The sequence below is a fragment of the Apiotrichum porosum genome, assembly GCF_003942205.1.
Source record: "Apiotrichum porosum strain DSM 27194 chromosome Unknown scaffold_1, whole genome shotgun sequence".
In the NCBI taxonomy this organism is placed as follows: Eukaryota; Fungi; Basidiomycota; class Tremellomycetes; order Trichosporonales; family Trichosporonaceae; genus Apiotrichum; species Apiotrichum porosum.
In genome coordinates this window covers 512,480-532,760 of record NW_021167108.1, presented here as the reverse complement: position 1 = coordinate 532,760, position 20,281 = coordinate 512,480, and the positions used below count along the sequence as shown (strand labels likewise).

Sequence of the window (20,281 nt, the reverse complement as noted above, 5' to 3'; positions counted from 1 at the left end):
CTCCTGGCCAAAAAGGTCCTGCAACCCGGGTGTGCTAGGTGCTCTCCTGGGTGCTGTCCTGGGGGGCCATATGCCCTGCGGCATTGCGCTCATAGTGCGTGCACAGTGCAGATTGCACCCACGCGCGGCATGCGTGGGCTCAAGGGGCTCAAGACCGAACAAAGGCGCAGATCTCCAGTGAGGCTGACCAACAACCCGCCGGGCCACAGGTTTCTGCCCGACATTCTGGCCCTTTCCACAAGCCACAGCGTCGTCCACACCGTTGCACCGCATGGGTATACTGTACTTTTGCTATTCACATCCACAACAACATGAACGAGGGGCGACAGCCGACTCGTTAACTACACGTATATGCCGCATCATGAGGCTCAGACTTGTACACAGTTTGGCGGGGCTATTGGGGCGGCGGCGGCGGCGGCCCGGGGGTGTGGGTGGGTGCCGTCAAACTTCTACTACGTCGCAAACATGACCCTGGTCTCGATGACGGTGACCCCGCCGATGCCAGAGCCCAGTGGTCCCAGGCCACCGGCAATAGGCTTGCGGCACACCTGCAGTGGCGTCAGACACCTAACTCGTCCACAAGGTCTCCCTCCATCTACGCCACACTTACTGGACATTCTCCCTCAATAACCCAACCGGCTTCCAGATCCCAAAGGCCCTTGAGTGGGTTCTCCATCTTGACTTCAGCTTCGTCGTGGTGCAAGTCGATCACCGCCTCGGCGTCGGCCTGGTCCATTCCTTGGGCAGCAAGGTCCGCGCGGAGTCGGTCGTCGCGCTCCGTCTCGATGGCGTCGCGCAGTGCGTCCCGACCCCACTCGGCAGGCTGGAGCGCACTGCTGGCTCCACGACCGCGACCACGGCCGCGGCCACGGCCTCGTCCACGGTTACGTGGCGGACCTTGGGGTGCAGGCCATGGGTTGGGGGTACGCTGGATGGAGGCGAGGAGAGACGAGTGGAGGCAAGAGTAGCAGAGCACGTGACCGCTACGAGACGAGGTCAGCCCTTTCGTGTGCAGGCAGTGACAGGTTGGGTAGGACATACCATGGTGTGAACGCGGGTTTGTTGGGGCACAGAAGCAGACGGGGCACGCTGTAAAGTGTCAGTCATACTGGGTTACTGGTCTCCCATGGACATATCGCGGTTGCTCACTAAAGGCGCTCAGGGAGCTATCTTCGTCGATAATGCCCTCCACTTCCTCCTCGGCGGCGACAGGTTCAGAAGCTGGTGTAGAGGAGATGAACTGAATGCTCTCGTCAAAGTCGGCTCCTGGGACGTCTTCTTCTTCTTCGTCGTCGGAAACTGTCACGATCTCGGGCCCGGGGGACGGCGAAGCGGGGGCGACGGCGCGTCCTTTGCCCTTCTCTTGAGCTGTGAATCGGCGTTCACCTGGATCACCAGTTGACGGTGTCGAGGCCGAAGTGGGCGCAACTTCGGGCGGGAGTTGGTACTCATCGCGCTGACGCTTCTGTGCGTCATTCGTCTCGCGCTCCATTGCGCCGTCCTTGTCGTCGCCGTCGCTGCCGCTGTCGGTATCGCTGCTGTAGAACAAGGTGCTACGGGCACGAGGGTTGAGCTTTGGGAGGCGCCTGCTCTCCTCAGCGGTGCGAGAGGGCACAGCACCACTGGGGTTGGGATCTTGAGGATCGCCTAGATGGTCACTGCGGGACGAGCCCGAGCGCTCTGAGCGCGTGCGCTTGGCAGACTTTGCGGGTGGCCGTGAGCTTGTACCGTTGCTGCGGGACGAGGCGGTCGAGGTGGAGCCGTCGCGCAGGCGGCGTCGAGGTGGAAGTGCAATGTCAGCCAAGGTAGGGACTGTGTCTGTGGTGGACCAGACGTGTGGTGATGGCGAGCGCGAGCCTGCTGGCGGCATGGCAGGCAAGCCTGTGTGTGAGGGAGGAAGCAACAACAAGGTGCGAGTGATGGGTCATGTAACCCGGCAGCCAGCAGCCAGCAGCCAGCAGCCAGCAGCGTACCAGCTCACCGCGCGCGCGCGTGACTGTACGCACCATGAGACCGAAGTGACAGAGTTGACGCCACCCACTTAACGCACCCACCGACGGCATCAGAATTCAAATGGCAAATGGCAAATAGTGGTGCAAATGGCCAAATGGACCATACTATGAATTAGGCGTCATTTGCAGGTCACGTGCCTATCCGTTTTTGTGCGCGCGGTCCCAAATCTGCAAGACACGCTGGCTCCCCGCGGCGCCATTGTTCAGGTCGACGAGAGAAGCCAGCGGTCCCAGTCCGTTTAACACTCTAAACACATCTATCAAACATGCCCAAGGTGCGCACCCATCAGCTACGCGCGATAGCCATCCTCGTGGACACTATGCTGACATGCTGCAGGCTAAGGGAAAGGTACGCCGCCGCCGTGACCCCGGACCCCGGAGAGTCTACTCTCCATCAGAGTCTCTCCGGGAAAAGGAAGCCCCAAAAGACTGACCAAAGACAGGGTGGCAAGAACCGCAGGAGGGGAAAGAACGACGGTGACGATGACAAGCGCGAGCTCGTCTTCAAGGAGGATGGCCAGGGTGCGTTGACGCGAGAGGGCTTGTTTGGGACGCACACGGAGACCTCGTTTTCGCTAACGAGTTAGAGTACGCTCAGGTCGTGAAGATGCTCGGTAACGGCCGCTTGGAGGCCAAGTGCCAGGACGGCGAGACGCGTCTTGGCCAGATCCGTGGTCAGATGCGCAAGAAGGTGAGCATTGCCTGCTTCTGCCCCCCACACAACACATCTCTGTTTGTCTGCAAAAGGAGTTGCCACCTGCCGTTGTCCAACTGGCGACCGTGCGTCATCGGTTTATGGGGCAACAAAGCAGCAAAGGCAAAAGGCCTATCACGATGGAGACAATACCGCCCATTGTTCTTTCTTTGGCTCCGCCCTACTCGTCTCGCGTGTGTGCAAGCAAACAGCTGCTAACAGCCTTCCCAGGTGTGGATCACCCAGGGTGACATTATCCTTCTCTCGCTCCGTGACTTCCAGGACGACAAGGCAGACGTTATCCACCGCTACACCCCCGACGAGGCCCGTTCGCTCAAGACTTACGGCGAGCTCAAGTCCGACTTCCAGATCAACGAGGGCGGCGAGGAGGGTGGTTTCTCCGACGAGGAGGGTGGTGTCGAGTTCGAGGAGGCCGAGATCGACGACATTTGTGGGTTACCGTCGCCGCTGCTGTGTCGTCTTGCTAACCCGTTCCAAGAGAGCTCTGCGTCTACTACGCCGTTATGGCCGTCACGCTTGCATCCGCCAGTATGGCAGTATGTGTCCTATCCCATGTTGCACAACAAAAAGAATTTGGCATTGGCCTGTAGCTTTGATATAAAATGGCTGCGAGCCCCGCTCATTCATGCATTGTGGTTAAGACTCTCAAACCCATGGCGCTCGCTGTTCCTTCTTGCTTTGTTGCATAGCGGCAACATATATCTACAAAGTATACCCTCTCTCTCTCTCTCTACTCGACGTTGCCGTTCTTGACGGCCTCGGGGAGACGCTTGATCACGCGGGCAGGGTTGCCAACGACAACGCAGCGCGGCTCGACGTCCTTGGTCACGACCGAGCCGGCACCGACGGTGCAGCCGTCGCCAATGGTCACACCGGCGAGGATAATGGCACCTGCGCAAGTCAGCTCGTGCGCGTGTGATGCTTGCTAAGCTGTTTGTTGACCAGGCTGGTCCAGGAGACACCACCGAACGAGTGTCGCGTGTCTGCCGGCGTGGTGCCTCCACCGCTGCACCTTCACTCACCGCCACCGATCCAGCAGTCGTTTCCAATGGTGATGGGCTTGGCCCACTCGGCGCCGTTGAGGCCATCACGCTCCTCGGGCATGATGGGGTGCTGCGGGGTGTACAGCTGTGTGTTGGCCCCGATCATGGTCCTGTCGCCGATCCAGACTTGCGACCAGTCAGCACACCACACACACACACATACAGACCACTCCGCTGCATGAACACTCTGACTCACTGGGGCACACGTCGAGAAAGGTGCAGTTGGGCCCACAGAACGAGTCGTCGCCAAACGAAATGTTGAAGCCGTACTCGCAGGTAAACGGCGCGGCAATGAACGCGCGCTTGCGGGGGCCCTCACGGAACTCGATGTGCTTCCTAAAGATGACCATGCGCTTGGCCATGTCGCGCTCCTGGTTGGCCTGCCAGAGGGGCTCGACCATGCTGTCGCGCACGCGGTCCACGTACTTGTCGCCGGCGAGGTAGGGCTTGCCCGCGATCATGCCCAGGAGGCCCTCGGCGCTCTCGCCCTCGGCCTCGTTGGGGGCCAGCTGCGGGGTCTTCCACTTGACAGCCATTGTGAACAGTGAGCGTGTGCGTGTGGGTGTTTAGTGGGGGAGGGGGGAGAGACAGAGAGAAAAAGAGAGCTGAAAGGTGGGGAGATGCGCAATCGTCAACACACTGTCCGACCTTCTAATACCCGAGACGTGGATGCGTGTCGAGTGCCTTCTTGGCGGACACGACTGCACGGCACAGCTGGCAGGGTGGGACCCGGATCATTCGTGGCGATTAATCCGCACACCTGCAAACGAACCGGTCTATGAATCGGTGGCTCGACTCGGTTCTGCGCATGCAGGCGTCTCCTTGTTCTTAACGAGGCTGCAGATATTCCTTGCGGTGGTACATTACGGCGTGGCCATTGTCGTTTACTCTGACCCAGGTCAGTTCGGAGTGACGCCGATAAATGGTCAAGGTCCTAATCTCGACCCCGGCGCGCGATCGGCGGCACACCGAAAATGCCCCGGAAATGCGCGCACAGGGTGAGAGATCGAGAGAGGGAGGCCATTTAAAAGGCCGTGTGTCGCGTTCTATAAAGCACCGGTCACCTTTATATCTCCTGACTTCGCTCTTCCCTTCGTCCTTCGCACCTCGCAGACGTGGCACATCCACGCGCCGCCGTCCACTGCCACTGCCGTCCGTCGACGCGTCGCAGGTCCCAAACTCTGACCTTGTCTGACAGCTGACAGCTGATGCCCGATTTCCCCGCGTCGGCGAGCGGCATTTGCTGTCCCGGAGCAGTGAAACGTCGAAATGCCTCACCGCCGCGCGACCGTTTTGTTTGGGACTATTAATGCTTGGCGCTTTTCCATGCCACCTGCAGCGTGTTGACCCCCGGTTCCGGCCGACGAACTGGATTTTGGCCTCACGGCTTGCGATACTGCGCGCGGCTGGCGCGACCTGCGTGAACGCCGTACACCCCGTGCGCGCCCGGACTGTCGAGAGGCTTTGAGCTGGTCCAGCAGGTCTTGGCTTTTCGTCGCACAGCGCATGGGGCGGGGGGTACGGGGGGCTACTAAAGGCGCGATGGCAGGCCGTTCCCACCACCTAAACCCACCAGCGTTCCTCTCTTCTCTCTTCTCTTCAGCGCATCACTCCCAACACCATGGACATGTCCGGCATGAACATGACGTCGAGCACCAACTCGACGTCCAACTCGACCGCGGCGGCTGCGATGGACATGGGCGGCGGCTCGTGTAAGAGTGAGTAAGAGCAAGAGTGTCCGGCCCGCCACACGCCGCCGTTGCACTTTGCTTTCGGGCGTCGTCATGCATCACTGAATCACTGACCCACCTTGCCAGTCTCCATGCTGTGGAACTGGACCACGATCGACGCATGCTTCCTGTCCAAGTCGTGGCACGTCCGCACCATGGGCCAGTTTGCCGGCTCCGTCATCGGCGTCTTCTTTCTGTGCATGGCCATCGAGGCGATCCGTCGCGCCGCGCGCGAGTATGACCGGCGTATCACGCTTGGTGCCCGTATCGAGGCCACGGCCAAGGGTTCCAAGCGCGTAGAGGTCACTTGGGTCCAGCAGGCTATTGTGAGTGGTGTGGGTGGCCTGGTGGCGAGTGCGACAGGCTCGTTCTCGCAGACGTTGAGCTCCGCTCCCCTGCCACTCGAGTTTCCGGCCAATGGACAGATGACTGATGTTCCTTCCCCAGCGGTCCTCCATGTACGGTTCACAGTTTACGGCTTCATTCCTCGTGTAAGTTTCTGAAAGCCAGTGGAAGACCGGAGGTGGTGGGTGGCGGCGGTGCTCTCCCATCGGTCCTCCCATCGGTTCGCGTCGTCGCGGTTCCCGAGTCGGTCCTAACAAACCAACCACAGCATGCTCTTGGGAATGTACTACAACGGCGCCATTCTCTTTGCCATCTTCTTCGGACACACGTTTGGCTACCTCTTCTTTGCAAAGGACACTGTCGGCGAGGAGAATCAAGAAAGCGGCTGCGCGTGCTAAAGCCACACCGGATATTGGCGTTGCGTGGTTTTGGACAGCAATGCGCGTCTCGGGGGCTCTGTTCTCAAGTCTATGTGCATGCATGGTCCTGCTAGATTCATGTGCGGTTGGGGGCGGGGGCGGGGGGTGAGGGGGAGGGGGCGAGGTACATCGGGCTCGCTGGGATAAAACAAAAACTGATCAATCTGATTTCTTGCCCGAGGCAAGGAGACGGCGGCCTTCGCCACTGCTCCGCGAGCCGTCACTGCGGCTCGAGCGGCGGGACGCCGTGTTGGGCGCCGCCGGTGCAGCTGCTTCCTCGTCGTCGCTGTCGTCGCCCATGGAGAAGACGACGTTGTCATCGTGCACCTGGCCGCCCTGGAAGCGGCCCTTGTTGGGTCCGTCGTCGTCGTCGCTGTCGTCGTCACCGTGCAGGCGGATACGGCCATCCTCGGGCTCCAGGCCCAGGGGCTCGCGCGGCTGCTCGAGCGAGTGGATCTCGTAGTCCTCGGCGTCGGCCTCGTCCTGCGCCAGCTCCTGGGACATGGCGAAGCGCACATTGTTCTCAGTCGGGCGCCACAGCCACGAAATGGCGGTAAAGGCCGAGAGATAGATGAGTGCAAGGGACGCGTCCAGCAGCACCCAGCGGAAGCGCCAGTTGTTCGGGGCATAGTCCTCGTCGAGGCGGTTCGAGAGCGAGATGGACGACAGAACAAAGAAGCCGCCAACGGCGATGACGGACATGATGAGGATACGCCACAGCCGCTGGAACATTTGCAGCTTGAAGTTTTGCTTGCGCTGCTGCAGGTGGAGAATCGTCCCGTTGAGGCTGATGATGATCCACATGAGGAAGGCGGTAAGGGTCATGGCGAGAGGGAAGATGATGCCAAGGACAAGGAAGAGGGAAGCGGTCTGGAAAGTTAGTTACCGCTGGGTATACGACAACTTACGTCAATGTCGAGCTTGACAGTTCCGACCGCGTACATGACGCCAAAGATAAAGTGGAAACCCGTCAGGAGGCGGACACGGTTCATAACCGCGCCAAGAGAAGGGGTGACCACGGAGAGGCCCATACAAACGATGAGCAGGAGGAAGAAGGAGAGTGAGTTGCGAGCGGCGTTGAGGATGGAGATGACGATAAGGAAGGCGAGCGAACCGGCACCGCCGCCGTGCTTGTTGATGTAGCGGTAGTAGGCAAACAGGGCCAGCATCTCGACGTTGAGGAAGAGAATGGTACCGGAGATGTAGTACTGGGTCGGGAGGAGCTCGCGGAAGTGTCGGTAGCAAAGGAAGGCCCAGCCTGCGGCAAGAAGGATATACACGACCGAGAGCACGGCGTAGAACTGGGGGCAGTTAGCTCAAGCACAAGCCCCTAACCCACCATAATCTTGGGGTACTCGGCAGCAGAAAGCTCGCCGGTGAACTGGTTCTTGAACGTCACGGCGCCCGAATACGCGGCGTGGACAGCAGAGTCACGAACCTCGAGCGTTCGCTCGATCACCGTCGGGATCTCAGACCGCTGGCTACGCAGCGTCACGGGCACAACGCCTGACAGTCAGTTACAATATTCCACGCTGTTACACTCACCGACACAGTAGTAGCCAGTGTGGGGCACGTTGTAGTGGATCGGTGCGCTGTAGAGAGGAACGTCGGCCTCGTTCTCAGCGGCATCGGTGGTTGTGGTGGGCTCTTCATCCAGAGCAGCAGCGGCAGCGTGCGTAGTGCCGTCCACATCCTCGGCTTCCGTAAAGTCTGGCTCATCGAGGCTGGAGTCTGTAGCGTCGGACTCGGGGTCGTCCTCGTCGGCGCTCTCAGAGTCGGCGAGTGCCGGCGCACCAGCGCGCTTACGCCTGGGGCTACCCTCGGCAAAGTCGTCGCCTTCGTCGACGGCTGCAGTGTCGGTGCTACCAGTAGCCTCAACAATATCGGCCGAGGTCGTGGTCGTCGCAGAGTCACCGCTCGAACTCGAGCCGTCAAAGCGAAGCGGGGTAGTGTACACTGAAGTTGCGTTCACTCCCTCTGGGGTGTTGACGATGAACGAACCAAGCTCCGCAGTCTTGCAGAGACCCGAGGTCACTGTACTGTAAGCAACCGTGTCACAGCGGCACCTCTCAAAACTCACCTGCCGAGCTCGTACAGATGTACGTCTTCTAAGGGGGGAGTCAGCACTCAGAACTATTGGCGCCAGCCACGTTCACACGCGGCAGACATACAGGACGGTAACCAAAGGCATCCTCCTCCGTCCCGGGGGTCGCGACGCCGAGATAGTCGACATCCGTCCACTCGTAGATAACGAGCGCGACCTGTCCATCGGAGCCAGAGTCAAACGCGACTGTTGCGTCAGCTTGGTTCAAAGTAAGGTCGTCTAGCTCACCCTCAATGTACGCCTTGTCGCCGCCATACATGCCGTTGCAGACCTCGCGGTAGTCGTCCGTGTCCTTGATGGCGACTGCATGGTCAGCACAAGGTGCGCAGCAGATGGTGCGCAGCGCGCCAACGCACCCGTGTACGCCGCTGCGTGGGACGCCGCCGCCAGAGCGCCGAAGACGGCAAGGGAGAGCCGCATGGTGCCAAGCTAGACCGAGTCGAAGGATAAGGAGGAGGAGGAAGAAAAGGAAGGGGGAGGGGAGGACCGGTAAACAGTAAGCAGTCCCTTTCCCGCTTGTCTGTTGTTGGAAACTGAGAAGAGAAGGTAGGGGAGGAAAGAGATGAGGGGGAGTTGCGGCGCGGTTGCATCGATGACGGCGACAGTTGTGTTCTGGCGGCGCGACCGCGCGACCGCGCGGGCAACCACGTGGCTTTGATCATTTAAAACACGCACATGCGCAGCGCGCAGCAGAAGTGACAGAGACAGAACCTTTTGAAAGGGCGCGCATAGGTGCATATCAGGCGTCAAGTGCCCAAGCTGCTAGGATCGAGTTGAGATGGCTCAGTACGGTGTCCTGCATCGCGATAACGGACGGAGGGAAGACGGCGAGGGAAGGCTGCTGCTGGTGTAACGCGTCTCCTCCTTATCCGTGATAATCGAATACAATAGTAAACCAAATCAGGTCATATACGGAAGCAGATGTTCAAATGCCTTACTTGAAATCCCACAGAGTGGAGAGCTGGTGGCAGTCTGCGGAACGAAGGGAGGTGGCTATGCCGAGGAACTTCCGAGGGGACAGGTTTGTGTTGTAGAGCGCGGAGCTGGAGCCTCTATAGAAAGGGACCATCGGGTGCCGCGCTGCGACGCTGTGCATCGTACAAAAGGGTTAATAGATGGAGGAGTGCAGTCATGTTTGATTTTTCTAACTGGTCATTAGAAGCGTCCCAGGGCAGGCAAACGGACTTCCATATTTGATATTAGCGTATTAGCACTCTTTCGGCACACGACCAGGCGGCCCATGTTGCGCCACGACAGGTTGGTTGGCCGCTGGGACCGTGTGAGACAAACATGCATGCGACCAGCTTCTGGTATTGTTCTGCCATCTCCTTGGCTTCCGACACCGTCTAAGACACGCACAAACGACTGTTGAGATTGTTTTGGCGGGACACAGTGTCGTCTCTTCACTCGGATAAACGTCGATCGTTTGAATAACTCCACCCCCATGCCTACAGCCGAGAGCCACACACCCACCCCCGCGCGCCCGGACGGTCTCGCCACTCGCGCGGGCCCGTTTTAACTTTCCGGGTCTCCCTGTCGCCCATCTTTCTTTTCCGGCATCTCGTTTCTTTTTGGATCACTACCCCTCCGTTATCTTCTGTCAAAACAAGCCATGGGCAACGACGACGACCTTCGCGCGGCGGCCGCGGCCATCTCTGGCACATCCCCTTCCGGCTCGGGATCCTCGGCACCCTCCTCCCACTACGACGATGACATTACCCCCTTCCCTTCCCCCATGTTGTCGGCGCGCTCGCTTGCCGGTCTGTCGTGTGAGTCTTGCCACCGTCGCCATACTCGTGCCTCCTGGCATAGAGACTTGTCTCCTACCAGGACCATTTGACTGGTCGCCGAAACCGCCCTCGCTGACATCCACAACAGTGTCGTCCGATGGTGAGCTCGAGTCCGAAGTCGATGAGCTGCGCGAGGTCACCGACGAGGACAGGGCCGCCGCCGCCGACCTCAAGGCTCAGGCCAACAAGGCGTTCGCCACCAAGGACTTTTCACGGTCCATTGACCTCTACACCGAGGCCATTGCGCGCAACCCCCACGACGCTACGTTCTGGAACAACCGTGCCATGTCCAAGGGCAAGCTCGAGGAGCACGGCGCCGCCATCTCGGACGCTACCAAGGCTATTGGCATCAACCCCAAGTATGCCAAGGCTTACTACCGCCGTGGTGTGAGCGCGCTCGCTATCATGCGTCCCAAGGACGCCGTGGCCGACTTTAAGAAGGCACTCGAGATTGAGCCATCCAACCGTACAGTCCACGAGCAGCTGTCGGCCACTGTCAAGCTCGTTCGCAGGATAGAGTTTGAGAAGGTGAGTGATGGCTGTCCACGAGGGAGGGCTCCCTGCAGTGGGGTGATTACATCGGGCGTCACCTCGAGCACAAGAAGCTGCTCCAACTCTCGTGTCCCAGGTTACTGACATGCCAAGGCAATTAGCGTTGGCGAGACCGAGTCCGCCTCGCAGCGCTGTATCACTGCCATCAGCCACGGCGCCTGCGCCCTCGAGTCCAACCTCCCCGCCAATACCCCTCTCCCCATTATCCCGGACGACCCTGCTGCGCGTTACACTCCTACCAAGGAGTTTGTCGAGAGCATGATTGAGACCTTTAAGAACGGAGGCAAGCTGCCTAAGCGCGTCGTGTGGGAGATTGTCCTTGGTGTCTTGGCTATCATCAACAGCGAGCCCTCGCTCGTAGAGGTCACCATCCCCAAGGGTGTGACCGTCGACGTCATCGGCGACAGTGAGTGAACAGTGCATTGAGCAGTTACTGACTTGCCAGCCCACGGCCAGTTCTACGACCTGCACAACCTCCTCAGTATCATCACGCCGCCTTCGGAGGACCACATGATCGTCTTCAACGGCGACTTTGTCGACCGCGGGTCATGGTCCATCGAGGTGGTCCTGACTCTGTTTGCCTACAAGTGGCTCTACCCGGAGCGTGTGTTCCTCAACCGCGGCAACCACGAGACAAACGGTGGGTTAGGTACACCCCCAATCAGGAACTAACCATACAGACATGAACAAGGTGTACGGCTTTGAGGGAGAGTGCAAGTCCAAGCACGGCGAGATGACCTACAAGCTCTTCACCGATGTCTTCACTGCTCGTGAGTTAACTTCCCTCTGCAATCCTAACTCTCAGTTCCCCTCGCTACCCTCCTGTCTGCCGGCGAGGCTCCCTCGAGCCTCAAGTCCGAGGGCTCCAAGCCCGCCATCCTCGGCCCCGATGGCAAGAAGCGCTACTTTGTCGTCCACGGCGGTCCTCCCGTTAGCAAGGACGGTGTCACCCTCGACGAGATTGCCAAGATTGACCGTTACGGCCGCCAGCCCGGCCAGGAGGGTCTCATGTGCGAGGTACGTTTAACAGCGTAGCTGACATTCTGTGGATGGACAAACTGACTCGTGTAGCTCCTCTGGACCGATCCCCAGGAGCAGATTGGTCGTGGCCCCTCCAAGCGCGTGAGTGTTTTCTTTGATGACACAGGCCACAAAGTACCAGGGCAACTGGTGCATTCCAAAGTTGTGGAGAGAGCGGGAAGGACTTTCTTCTCGACGTAACATCTACCCCATGGGGTTGGTGTCTTGTTTGGAAGCCTTGACGCCGTGCTTGGAAGCGATCCGATCCAGCACCCGACGCAGGAGCCGACCACCGCCTCGCCCACGATCTCACGCTCTTTGATCAGTTGATCTGGAGCCGGTACCTGCTTGGCAGGCCTGGGCCGTGGCAACGCTATGCTGTGTCCCCTCTCCACTGTATGCGGTGCCCGAGAACAATGGGAAGGCTGAGATGCTTAATGTGGACCTACCCTGGTCCGGATGAGACGATGAGAGCGAGGTTAACGAGGGTTGTTTCGTCGTTCTTGTAAGCTGACACAGCACAGGGTGTTGGTCTCGGCTTTGGCCCCGATGTCACGAGGCGTTGGTGTGAGCTCAACAAGATCACTGCCGTCATTCGCTCGCACGAGGTGCGGCAAGATGGCTATGCCATCGAGCACGATGGCCTTTGCATCACGACGTTTAGCTGCCCCAACTACTGTGACTCGACTGGTAACAAGGTATGTCGAGTTGAAATCCTCTTGGCCCATAGCTCCATTACTGACTCGGTCACCAGGCGGCGTACGTGCGCATGCAGGCGGACGGCCAGCTGTCATACCACCAGTTTGAGGCGGTGCCTCACCCCGATATCAAGCCCATGGCGTACAGCTCAGGCTTTGGTGGCATGATGGGTATCTAGTCTCTTGATGTGTTTGTGGGGGTAGTTGTCATTGCATAGGTTTGCATGCAGAGCCGTCTGATAGTACGCACCCAGTCGGCAGCACGGGACGAACAGGCGGTTCGGCGGTGCCGTGTGATCGACCACGATCGGCACCCGGGATGTACTTACTTTACAACACCAGTACAGAGGCAGTCAAAGGTGGGTGGAGCCAAGTTGCAACGATTTGCCTCTCTCGGGACCTCCGACGAGCGCCGAGCTGTGTAACTCGAGACTCTGTCGCCATGGCAAGCGCCATGGCAAGCACCATGGCAAGCACCATGCATGTGAAACACCGGCGGTCGGGCGCCGAGAGCTGGAACCGAGCAACTGTAGACGCGAGAACCGCTCAGAGGATCACAGACGCTTGCGCATGTGCACCGCCGCAGCATCGCCCATCGCCGCAACATGATGGCATGTGGCCGCCGGCTGCTGGCGTTTTGTGGGTTCCAGAATTCCCCAGGGGGCCAGAGTTGTTTAGCGGTATTGCAGCGTGTGGCCGTGTGGACGCACCGTGTGGACGCTGTTTGTCCCGCCAAGGCCGCGCTGCGCGCACTGGCTGCGCCTGGCCGTCTCCAGTCCGCGTCGCATCGCGGCGGAGAGACATGGAGACACTCGCGCACTCGTATGCCCCGCCCGCCCATGCCGCCAGGGACTTTCGGCCATTTTGCACCTGGCTTGGATTTTTTCAATCGCCAAGGCCGTCGGCCGCCGTGGATGCTTGCCCCCAATGAGTTCAAATTTCCTGTCTGATGCGGCGTTTGTGTGCCGCTCGTGACAGCTGGGTAAGGATGAACAAGTTGGGAACTGAGGACACTGTGCTGCAGTGACCGTGTGTGCCAGCACAGGTATGCATGTTAACGGCACTGACCAGTGCGCCTCTCACAAGCCTGGTGCGATCTCTGTTGTTGTTGCCGTGCGGCGGCGGTGGCACATCTGATAATATAATGAATGGATCCAAGGGACCGAAAAGACTGCGGTGCGGACCCGATGGCTTACTCAGTCCCGCCGTTGCGTCATTTCTGCGAGAGCAACATGGTACAGCGCCGCCGCTGCGGGATACCCTCTCGCCTCTCGGTCCTCTCTCGGTCTTGACGCGCGGTGGCGCGGTGGACACACCCCGCAAACGGCCACCGCTCACCGCGCGACCGTTGTTGGTGTGTGGGGGCGTGGGGCCTGGTGCCGTCGCTTTAGAAATCGGCTCTCGGTGTTCCAGCGTCGCCCCCGCTGTGCACGGCGGCCTTGAAGCTGCAAGCGTGATTCCCTCGTTGCACGAAAGATAAACCACACACTCGTCCACTCGAATCGATAAAAGGCATTCAACCGCTGGGTTCCGTCCCCGTTTTTCCCCACGCCCCTTTTAAGTTCGACACCTTCACCTCCACCTGCTTTTCAGTACCACCCCAATCTGTGCTGCAGTCCACAGTCCTGTGCCTTCACGCCTTTGCTTATCTCTTTGCTGGCTAGTTGCTTCCAACACCGTTCCTTCTTCATAACGCGCGTACGCCTCAAGCCACACCTCTGCACACGCCTGCATCGGGGCATTTCACACTCGGGTCGCCTTGACGTACTGGGGTAACTATTTGGATTCGACTACCGCCTTCCTTGTTTCCCATCATCCATAACGGCTTGCTTGCACAATGTCGTCAACAGTTGCTGCGTCGCTCACCGCGACCACGGTGGCCACCGCCACTCATTCCCACGCGACGGCCCTCACCGAGTCCCCCTATGGGTACACGCCCGGGCTGGCAAACACCACTGCGTTCCTCGTGGTCTTCTCGGTTCTCACCCTCGTCCACTTCCTTCTCGCTATCAAGTACAAATACTACTCGGCCATGTTCACTATGGTCACTGGCGGCCTCTTGGAGATTCTCGGCTGGGCTGGTCGTCTCTGGTCCGCCAAGAACGTCTTGGCCTGGAACGGCTTCCTCATGCAGATTTGCTGGTAAGTGTTGAGTAGGAGGACACCATGTGCGCGTGGTGCGGAGCATTGTTGCTGTCGACGTCATCATCAAAACGCCACAGCTGCATTTGCTGACGCGACAGTCTCATTATCGGCCCCGTCTTCTTCTCGGCATGGGACTACATGCTTCTCGGCGAGTGCATCAAGAGGCTGGGCCACCAGTATTCAATCCTCGGCCCCGCGTGGTACATGATCATCTTTATCACTGCCGACGTCGTCTCGCTTGTCCTCCAGGCAATCGGCGGTGGCGGTGCCGCTGTGGCCGCTGAGAACTACGACGACACGACCAGCAGCACCCGCATCAGTGAGCACCTGTCAACTGGCATTCTGCACAACATAGCTGACTCTTGGTTTCCCAGTGCTTGCCGGTATTCTTTTCCAGCTCGCCACTAGTGTCATCTTCGTCGCCCTCGCTGGCGACTTTATGCTCCGCGTCATGTGGGAGAAGCCCTACCCCAAGCACTGGACGTTTATGCGCGGCCTCACCCTGCGCAAGCCCAAAAATGCGGACGCCGAGAAGGACGCCACCACCGAGGTCTCCGTTGTCGACGTCGACGAGAACGCCGTCCCCAAGGACCTGACCCGCTCCATCACCGGCGGCCGCGCCGACCCCTGGCTCCGCCGCAACCAGCTCCTGCTCATCGGTGTCGCGTGTGCCACCCTCATGATCTTCATTCGTGGTATCTACCGTTCCATCGAGCTCGCACAGGGCTGGGACGGTGTGATCATCACGACCGAAAAGTACTTTATCTGGCTCGACGGTTTCCCCATGGTTCTCTGCATGGCCATCTTGGCCGTCGCGCACCCGGGCTTCCTCCTTCCTCCCCGCCGCTGGCGCAACGCAAAGGCCTAACCGCACACACCGGCCACACCTGCTTTTTATCTATGCTTCATAATTAGAGTCCCATCACGAGCCCCCAACTTTCGGCGACTCTGGAAAAAAACAAGGGAATGCGCGCAAGAGAGTGAACAAGCCCAATTTGTACCTACCATCCCCATCACTCTGGCGAGTCCAGACGTGTCATCCCTATAGACTTTCCAATAGAGCCACGCAGAATGCACAGTATAGAAGTTACATGTGCGAGCCAGCTGTGGCACGCGGTTGCCTTGGGACCACTGCCCAAGCTTATTTGCTCTTGCTTGAACTCCAGCACCCTTTTCCGGTTTCAGCTCCAATTCCAGACTCCACAGGTTGAGCACCAGTGCCCATTCCCGTGGCCGGCTCCACGTTCCTCGGATGCACGCACTTTGTTGGGTCAGATAGGCACCAGCGTTGTTTTTTCATGGTTTGAGCAGGTCCCTCGACAGCGCTCGCGCTCCCATGTCGCTGCAAAGGGCCCCGTTTGCGCAGTCGACGATACGAAGAAATATGTACACACTCGCAGGACCTGTGGAAGGGAAAGTCACCGGGAGATCGCCGTAGGGCCACGCCACTCGCCGGCGCCGGTGCGCCACGCCGCCACGGCACTGGAAAGCATGTAACATGGCTGGGTTGTCACTTGCATCACTTTTGCTGAACGATACAAACAGGATGCACGACGCGCTGGTCGCCCTCGCGCTGTGTTGAGTGAGCGTGGCGCGTGGACAGCAACGGCCAGGATCCAGGAGATGGTTTGAGATCCGCAGGCCGGAGGAATGGCGGGTGCCTCAAGCAGTGTCTGTTTGGGTCTGGAAGTGTTTCGTTGGCTGTTAGCCCTTGTTGATAATTCAACGTAAAGACCATTGTAGGCTGGCACAGTAGGCTGGCTATATACGCTGATGATATGCGCCTAAAGCCTCGTCGCTGGCCCGCCTCGCTGGCCCGCTGGTTCGCTGAGCCCAAAAAAGATTGCTTTGGATGTTGCCGGACGAGCAACACCAAAAGTCTGAAAGTTGGGCCTAAAAACGGTTAATGATGTCATGTCTTCGGATATCCCCGTTATCTTGCTAACCATCCTTCCATGCCCACCATCGAGCCCGTGTGCTTAAGGCCTCCTTGCACGCATGATTTTTGCTCTTCCATTCCCACTGCTCGCCCAACCCAGCCATCCACCATGCCCAAGCCCCAACTCGAGTTCTTTGACGCCGTCAACGCACCCCGCACGTGCGTCGGGGAGGAAAAACAGTGCGTGTCTGTCCTCCTGTCTGCGGGCTCCTTGCTCTGGCAGACAGTGCCAACAAGAGGTTGCCGGGAGGGACGGGTGGAAGGAAGCGAGAAGCTCACACCATCTCAGTACGATTCTTTCACGCGAGTGAGCCGCTCTCTGAGCCAACCCATGGCCGCCTGGTCGTACATGTCCTGACACGCTCAGCCCCGACACTGGGGACGCCACAATGATAATTGACTTGCCGCCGGGGTACGCGCAGGAAGCAGAGCCGAAGGTACACGACTTTTGGTGCGTGATGACGGATCGGTCTCAGAGTGGTTAACACGAGGGGGGCTCACTGCGTACTCTTATCCAGGGAGGAAGTCATTCTTCTGCAGGGAAGGCTGTACGACCGCGCCCTCAAGCAGTGGTTCGGGGTGGGGCACTATGCCTGCCGGCCTCCGGGAATGGTCCATGGTCCGTATGACGCAGATCCAGAGGAGGGTGCCAGGCAGTTCGTCTCGATTAGGTACCCGGCTGAGAGGGTTGTGAGTACTGTTACTGTTTCTGGGGCGTGCACAGAAGAAAGACGGCACGAGGGAAAAGCGCGCGAGGTGCGGACGTTTGTCTGTTTGCTCGCAAAGTCGGCAGCGGGTGTGTGGTGTTTGGTGGTGTCGGCCCGTCGGCATGTACACACACAGGTTGCCAGTTTGTCGGGTTGAAGCTGACGGAGGAGGAAAGCGGGGCGTCGGGGAGCAGCGCGAAGCAAGCGGATGATGGCCAGGAGGATGAGTTGAAGAGGTAAGAGAATCGGACAAGATGCAACAGAGAGAGAGAGACAGACGTGATGTGCCCATTTGGGGTTCCCACCCACCCAAAGGGGGCCCAAAAAGGAGGAAGACGCAGGCAGTCAAGGAAGGGCGCACACGGTGTACACGGACTTTACTTGGGAAATGGCAAGAGTGGACGACGTGGGGCGCCGGTTTTCTCCCAAAAGTAGTGTCTGCCGCTGCGTTGGCTCGTTCTTCGCTCTCTCTTCCTCCCCATCCATCCACTCTCTCTCTCTCACGCCACTCATGACAATCACCATGGACCCCTTCCCTAACAGCCATCGCAGCCGCTACTCGAGTGGCGATGGCAGCGGCCACTCCAATGGACACGCCCACTCCACCAGCATCCCCGCCCAAGCCGATGGTCGTAACGGCGGCAGCGGAAACAACTCCAAAGCGGTGGGTAAACGCCAGCTTGGGTATCCCCGTTTCGTTAGCTGACACAGTCAGCTCAACACCACTGCCTGGCCATTCCGCCGCCTGATTCGGTTCGTCTCGGAGGACGGTCGCGAGCTCCTGGGAGAACCCACGGACGAGCGCGTGGACGGTAAGTGGAGTGTGGGCGTCGCTCTGGCGTGGAGCAATGGGCGCACAAGAGGCTGACGATACAACACAGTCGGTCTGGCCGTTGCCAAAGGTCTCCCAGTCACCGCGCATGTTCTGGACGCCAAGTCTCCCTGGGACCCAGCCGCTCGCCACTCGGGGGAGACGGTGCTTGTCAGTAAAGTGAGTTGCTTGTGTCCTGATGTGCTGCATGGGCGTGAGACTGGGCAGATGAGGTATTTGGCCAAATACATACCTTCCACTTGTGCGCGCGAAGGGTAGATGGCGTTGTCTTCTTGTTGTCCGACATGCGTTTCGCATCACACCGTGCCTCGCAGCTCTCGAGACCATCCTGACACGCGCCTAGCTCCTCTCGCCTGTGAGTGCCCAGCAGTGTGGCACGATTCGAGCCACCGGACTCAACTATACCGACCACGCCCGCGAACTGGGCTTGGCGATGCCCGACGTCCCGGCCGTCTTCTTCAAGCCCGCCACTGCCCTTGCCAACCCAGGCGAGGCGGTCCCTATCCCGCGTTGCGCCCAAGCGGACGAGATGGATTATGAGGTGGAGCTTGCCATCGTTATCGGACGTACTTGCCGCGACGTCTCCGCCGAAAACGCCCTCGACCACGTTCTTGGCTGGACATGTGCCAACGACCTCACCGCCCGCAAGCTGCAGCAGCAGACGAGTCAGTGGGGCTACTCCAAAGGTAAGCAGTGGCCGAGACAGTGTGTTTGTGGCACCCAATTATGTGGTTGAGACTGATGACGCAGGCTTTGACAAGTTCTGCCCTCTTGGACCGTGCATCGTCTCGACGACGGCGCTTCCGGACCCCCGCGACGTTGCGCTCCAGACCAGTGTGAACGGCGAGATCGTTCAGTCTGGCTCGGCCCAAAACATGATCTGGCACGTAGCTGAGTGAGTTGGACATTCATGGAAGAGACTGGCGCTTCCGTCATTCCAGGCGACAGGCAGCTGATCAACTGCCACAACCTACAGAATCATCTCGTTCCTCTCACGCGGCACCTCTCTTCTTCCCGGTACTGTTGTCATCACCGGAACCCCGCCCGGTATCGGCGCTTCACGTGGTCAATGGCTCCATGACGGCGACGAGGTGCGCTGCAACATCTCGCACGGTATTGGTGAGTGGATGCCGACCACACGTGTAGTCTGTAGAGGGATATCGAGGGATCGTCGTGTCAGATTTCAGCCGTGTCCGCAGTCCGTGGCTGACACGATAACCACAGGAACCCTCGTGAACAAGATGATCTACGAGTAGAAAAGCGTATAGCGACGCACATGCGTTCAGTACCTTGGCTAGGTAGTGTGTGTGACCAAGCGGTATGCGTCACCTCTCTGTGTGGCTAAACAAAAAAATACGGTCATTGGGCCCCATGCAACCACGGTCAAAGTCTCATGTGATGCTGTTGAGCTGTGCCTGCCCTGATCACTGAGACAGCGATTAGCTCTGGCCACGGCTGTCTTGCGCCGGCGGCATCCACCGAACCAACGTTTTCTCAATTTGCCGGAACTGGGTAAACAACGGTATGGACAGAGTACAGAGTGCCGCCCGAGAGCAAAAAAACTTGACGGAGCCGTGGGTGTATACGTCATTCATTCATTCAGCGCGCAAAAGGGGTTTTGAAGCCTGGCTTTGTTTAATGAAGCGTTCTAATGGATTTGGGCCGCGCTTACAACAGGCCAACAGGAATGCTATTTAGTAATGACGTATGCTAAACATAGCGCGGAGAAGTCTGCTGCTGCTGCGCAGCAGTGCCGGGCGAGCCGAGTAGGCACACTAGACCGAGCAGACCCAGCGAAAGACGAGGCAACGAACGTGTGTCGGAACCAGGTGGGCAGATTGGAACGTGTGCATGTGGTGCTGCGCGCCCAGACGACGATATCCGAACAGTGTCGAGACAGAACAAGTTGTGAGAGACTCATGTTTGTGCAGATGTTGGCCGCCACCTTGAGCCTTGGCCTCTGGTCGTGTGACTCTTTGCTCGTGTGACTCTTGGTCGTGTGACGGCGATCTCATGTGGTCAATAAACTCTCAAAACGGCCCAGCGGGCGGATGCCACAAGAGACCAAGCGCTCGCCAAGACACGAACAAGAACGAACAAGGACAAGGGCCGCATGACAGCTCAGGGCCGGGGAGTGATCGTGCCTGGGCAAAACCCATCTTCGAAGCGACGTTACGAACGTGTGCACTGTCGCCAGCCAGTCACAACGGTCCGTTCGACCACCTGCGTG

The 20,281-nt window shown here is 59.0% G+C and overlaps 8 protein-coding genes across 8 annotated transcripts; 5 read left to right on the top strand and 3 right to left on the bottom strand.

Annotated features, from left to right (window-relative positions):
- Positions 1-452: 452 nt before the first annotated feature.
- On the bottom strand, positions 453-1,870 carry EHS24_000182 (uncharacterized protein; the record flags this gene model as incomplete). The annotated part of the gene is made up of 5 exons (XM_028616019.1): positions 453-548; positions 611-823; positions 889-983; positions 1,042-1,089; positions 1,150-1,870. 5 exons carry the CDS (start codon positions 1,868-1,870, stop codon positions 453-455), a joined length of 1,173 nt encoding a protein of 390 aa, XP_028479876.1.
- Positions 1,871-2,278: 408 nt separating this feature from the next.
- Positions 2,279-3,323, top strand: TIF11 (Translation initiation factor 1A; the record flags this gene model as incomplete). The annotated part of the gene is made up of 7 exons (XM_028616018.1): positions 2,279-2,287; positions 2,350-2,361; positions 2,411-2,534; positions 2,600-2,703; positions 2,938-3,161; positions 3,206-3,263; positions 3,318-3,323. 7 exons carry the CDS (start codon positions 2,279-2,281, stop codon positions 3,321-3,323), a joined length of 537 nt encoding a protein of 178 aa, XP_028479875.1.
- Positions 3,324-3,457: 134 nt separating this feature from the next.
- EHS24_000180 (uncharacterized protein) lies at positions 3,458-4,306 on the bottom strand (the record flags this gene model as incomplete). The annotated part of the gene is made up of 3 exons (XM_028616017.1): positions 3,458-3,618; positions 3,750-3,896; positions 3,967-4,306. The coding sequence occupies 3 exons, from the start codon at positions 4,304-4,306 to the stop codon at positions 3,458-3,460; spliced, it is 648 nt and encodes a 215-aa protein (XP_028479874.1).
- A 1,085-nt stretch (positions 4,307-5,391) lies between these two features.
- On the top strand, positions 5,392-6,003 carry CTR3 (Copper Transporter integral membrane protein that functions in high affinity copper transport; the record flags this gene model as incomplete). The annotated part of the gene is made up of 2 exons (XM_028616016.1): positions 5,392-5,488; positions 5,588-6,003. 2 exons carry the CDS (start codon positions 5,392-5,394, stop codon positions 6,001-6,003), a joined length of 513 nt encoding a protein of 170 aa, XP_028479873.1.
- A 420-nt stretch (positions 6,004-6,423) lies between these two features.
- EHS24_000178 (uncharacterized protein) lies at positions 6,424-8,788 on the bottom strand (the record flags this gene model as incomplete). The annotated part of the gene is made up of 8 exons (XM_028616015.1): positions 6,424-7,134; positions 7,173-7,565; positions 7,604-7,770; positions 7,810-8,298; positions 8,345-8,372; positions 8,436-8,554; positions 8,597-8,671; positions 8,725-8,788. The coding sequence occupies 8 exons, from the start codon at positions 8,786-8,788 to the stop codon at positions 6,424-6,426; spliced, it is 2,046 nt and encodes a 681-aa protein (XP_028479872.1).
- Positions 8,789-9,980: 1,192 nt separating this feature from the next.
- Positions 9,981-12,607, top strand: EHS24_000177 (uncharacterized protein; the record flags this gene model as incomplete). The annotated part of the gene is made up of 9 exons (XM_028616014.1): positions 9,981-10,137; positions 10,247-10,686; positions 10,804-11,116; positions 11,156-11,350; positions 11,391-11,480; positions 11,516-11,727; positions 11,782-11,832; positions 12,255-12,428; positions 12,485-12,607. 9 exons carry the CDS (start codon positions 9,981-9,983, stop codon positions 12,605-12,607), a joined length of 1,755 nt encoding a protein of 584 aa, XP_028479871.1.
- Positions 12,608-14,265: 1,658 nt separating this feature from the next.
- On the top strand, positions 14,266-15,441 carry EHS24_000176 (uncharacterized protein; the record flags this gene model as incomplete). The annotated part of the gene is made up of 3 exons (XM_028616013.1): positions 14,266-14,570; positions 14,672-14,892; positions 14,948-15,441. The coding sequence occupies 3 exons, from the start codon at positions 14,266-14,268 to the stop codon at positions 15,439-15,441; spliced, it is 1,020 nt and encodes a 339-aa protein (XP_028479870.1).
- A 2,301-nt stretch (positions 15,442-17,742) lies between these two features.
- EHS24_000175 (uncharacterized protein) lies at positions 17,743-19,307 on the top strand (the record flags this gene model as incomplete). Its single annotated transcript, XM_028616012.1, has 7 exons — positions 17,743-17,883; positions 17,935-18,031; positions 18,101-18,210; positions 18,395-18,737; positions 18,802-18,946; positions 19,028-19,170; positions 19,276-19,307. The coding sequence occupies 7 exons, from the start codon at positions 17,743-17,745 to the stop codon at positions 19,305-19,307; spliced, it is 1,011 nt and encodes a 336-aa protein (XP_028479869.1).
- Positions 19,308-20,281: the final 974 nt, after the last annotated feature.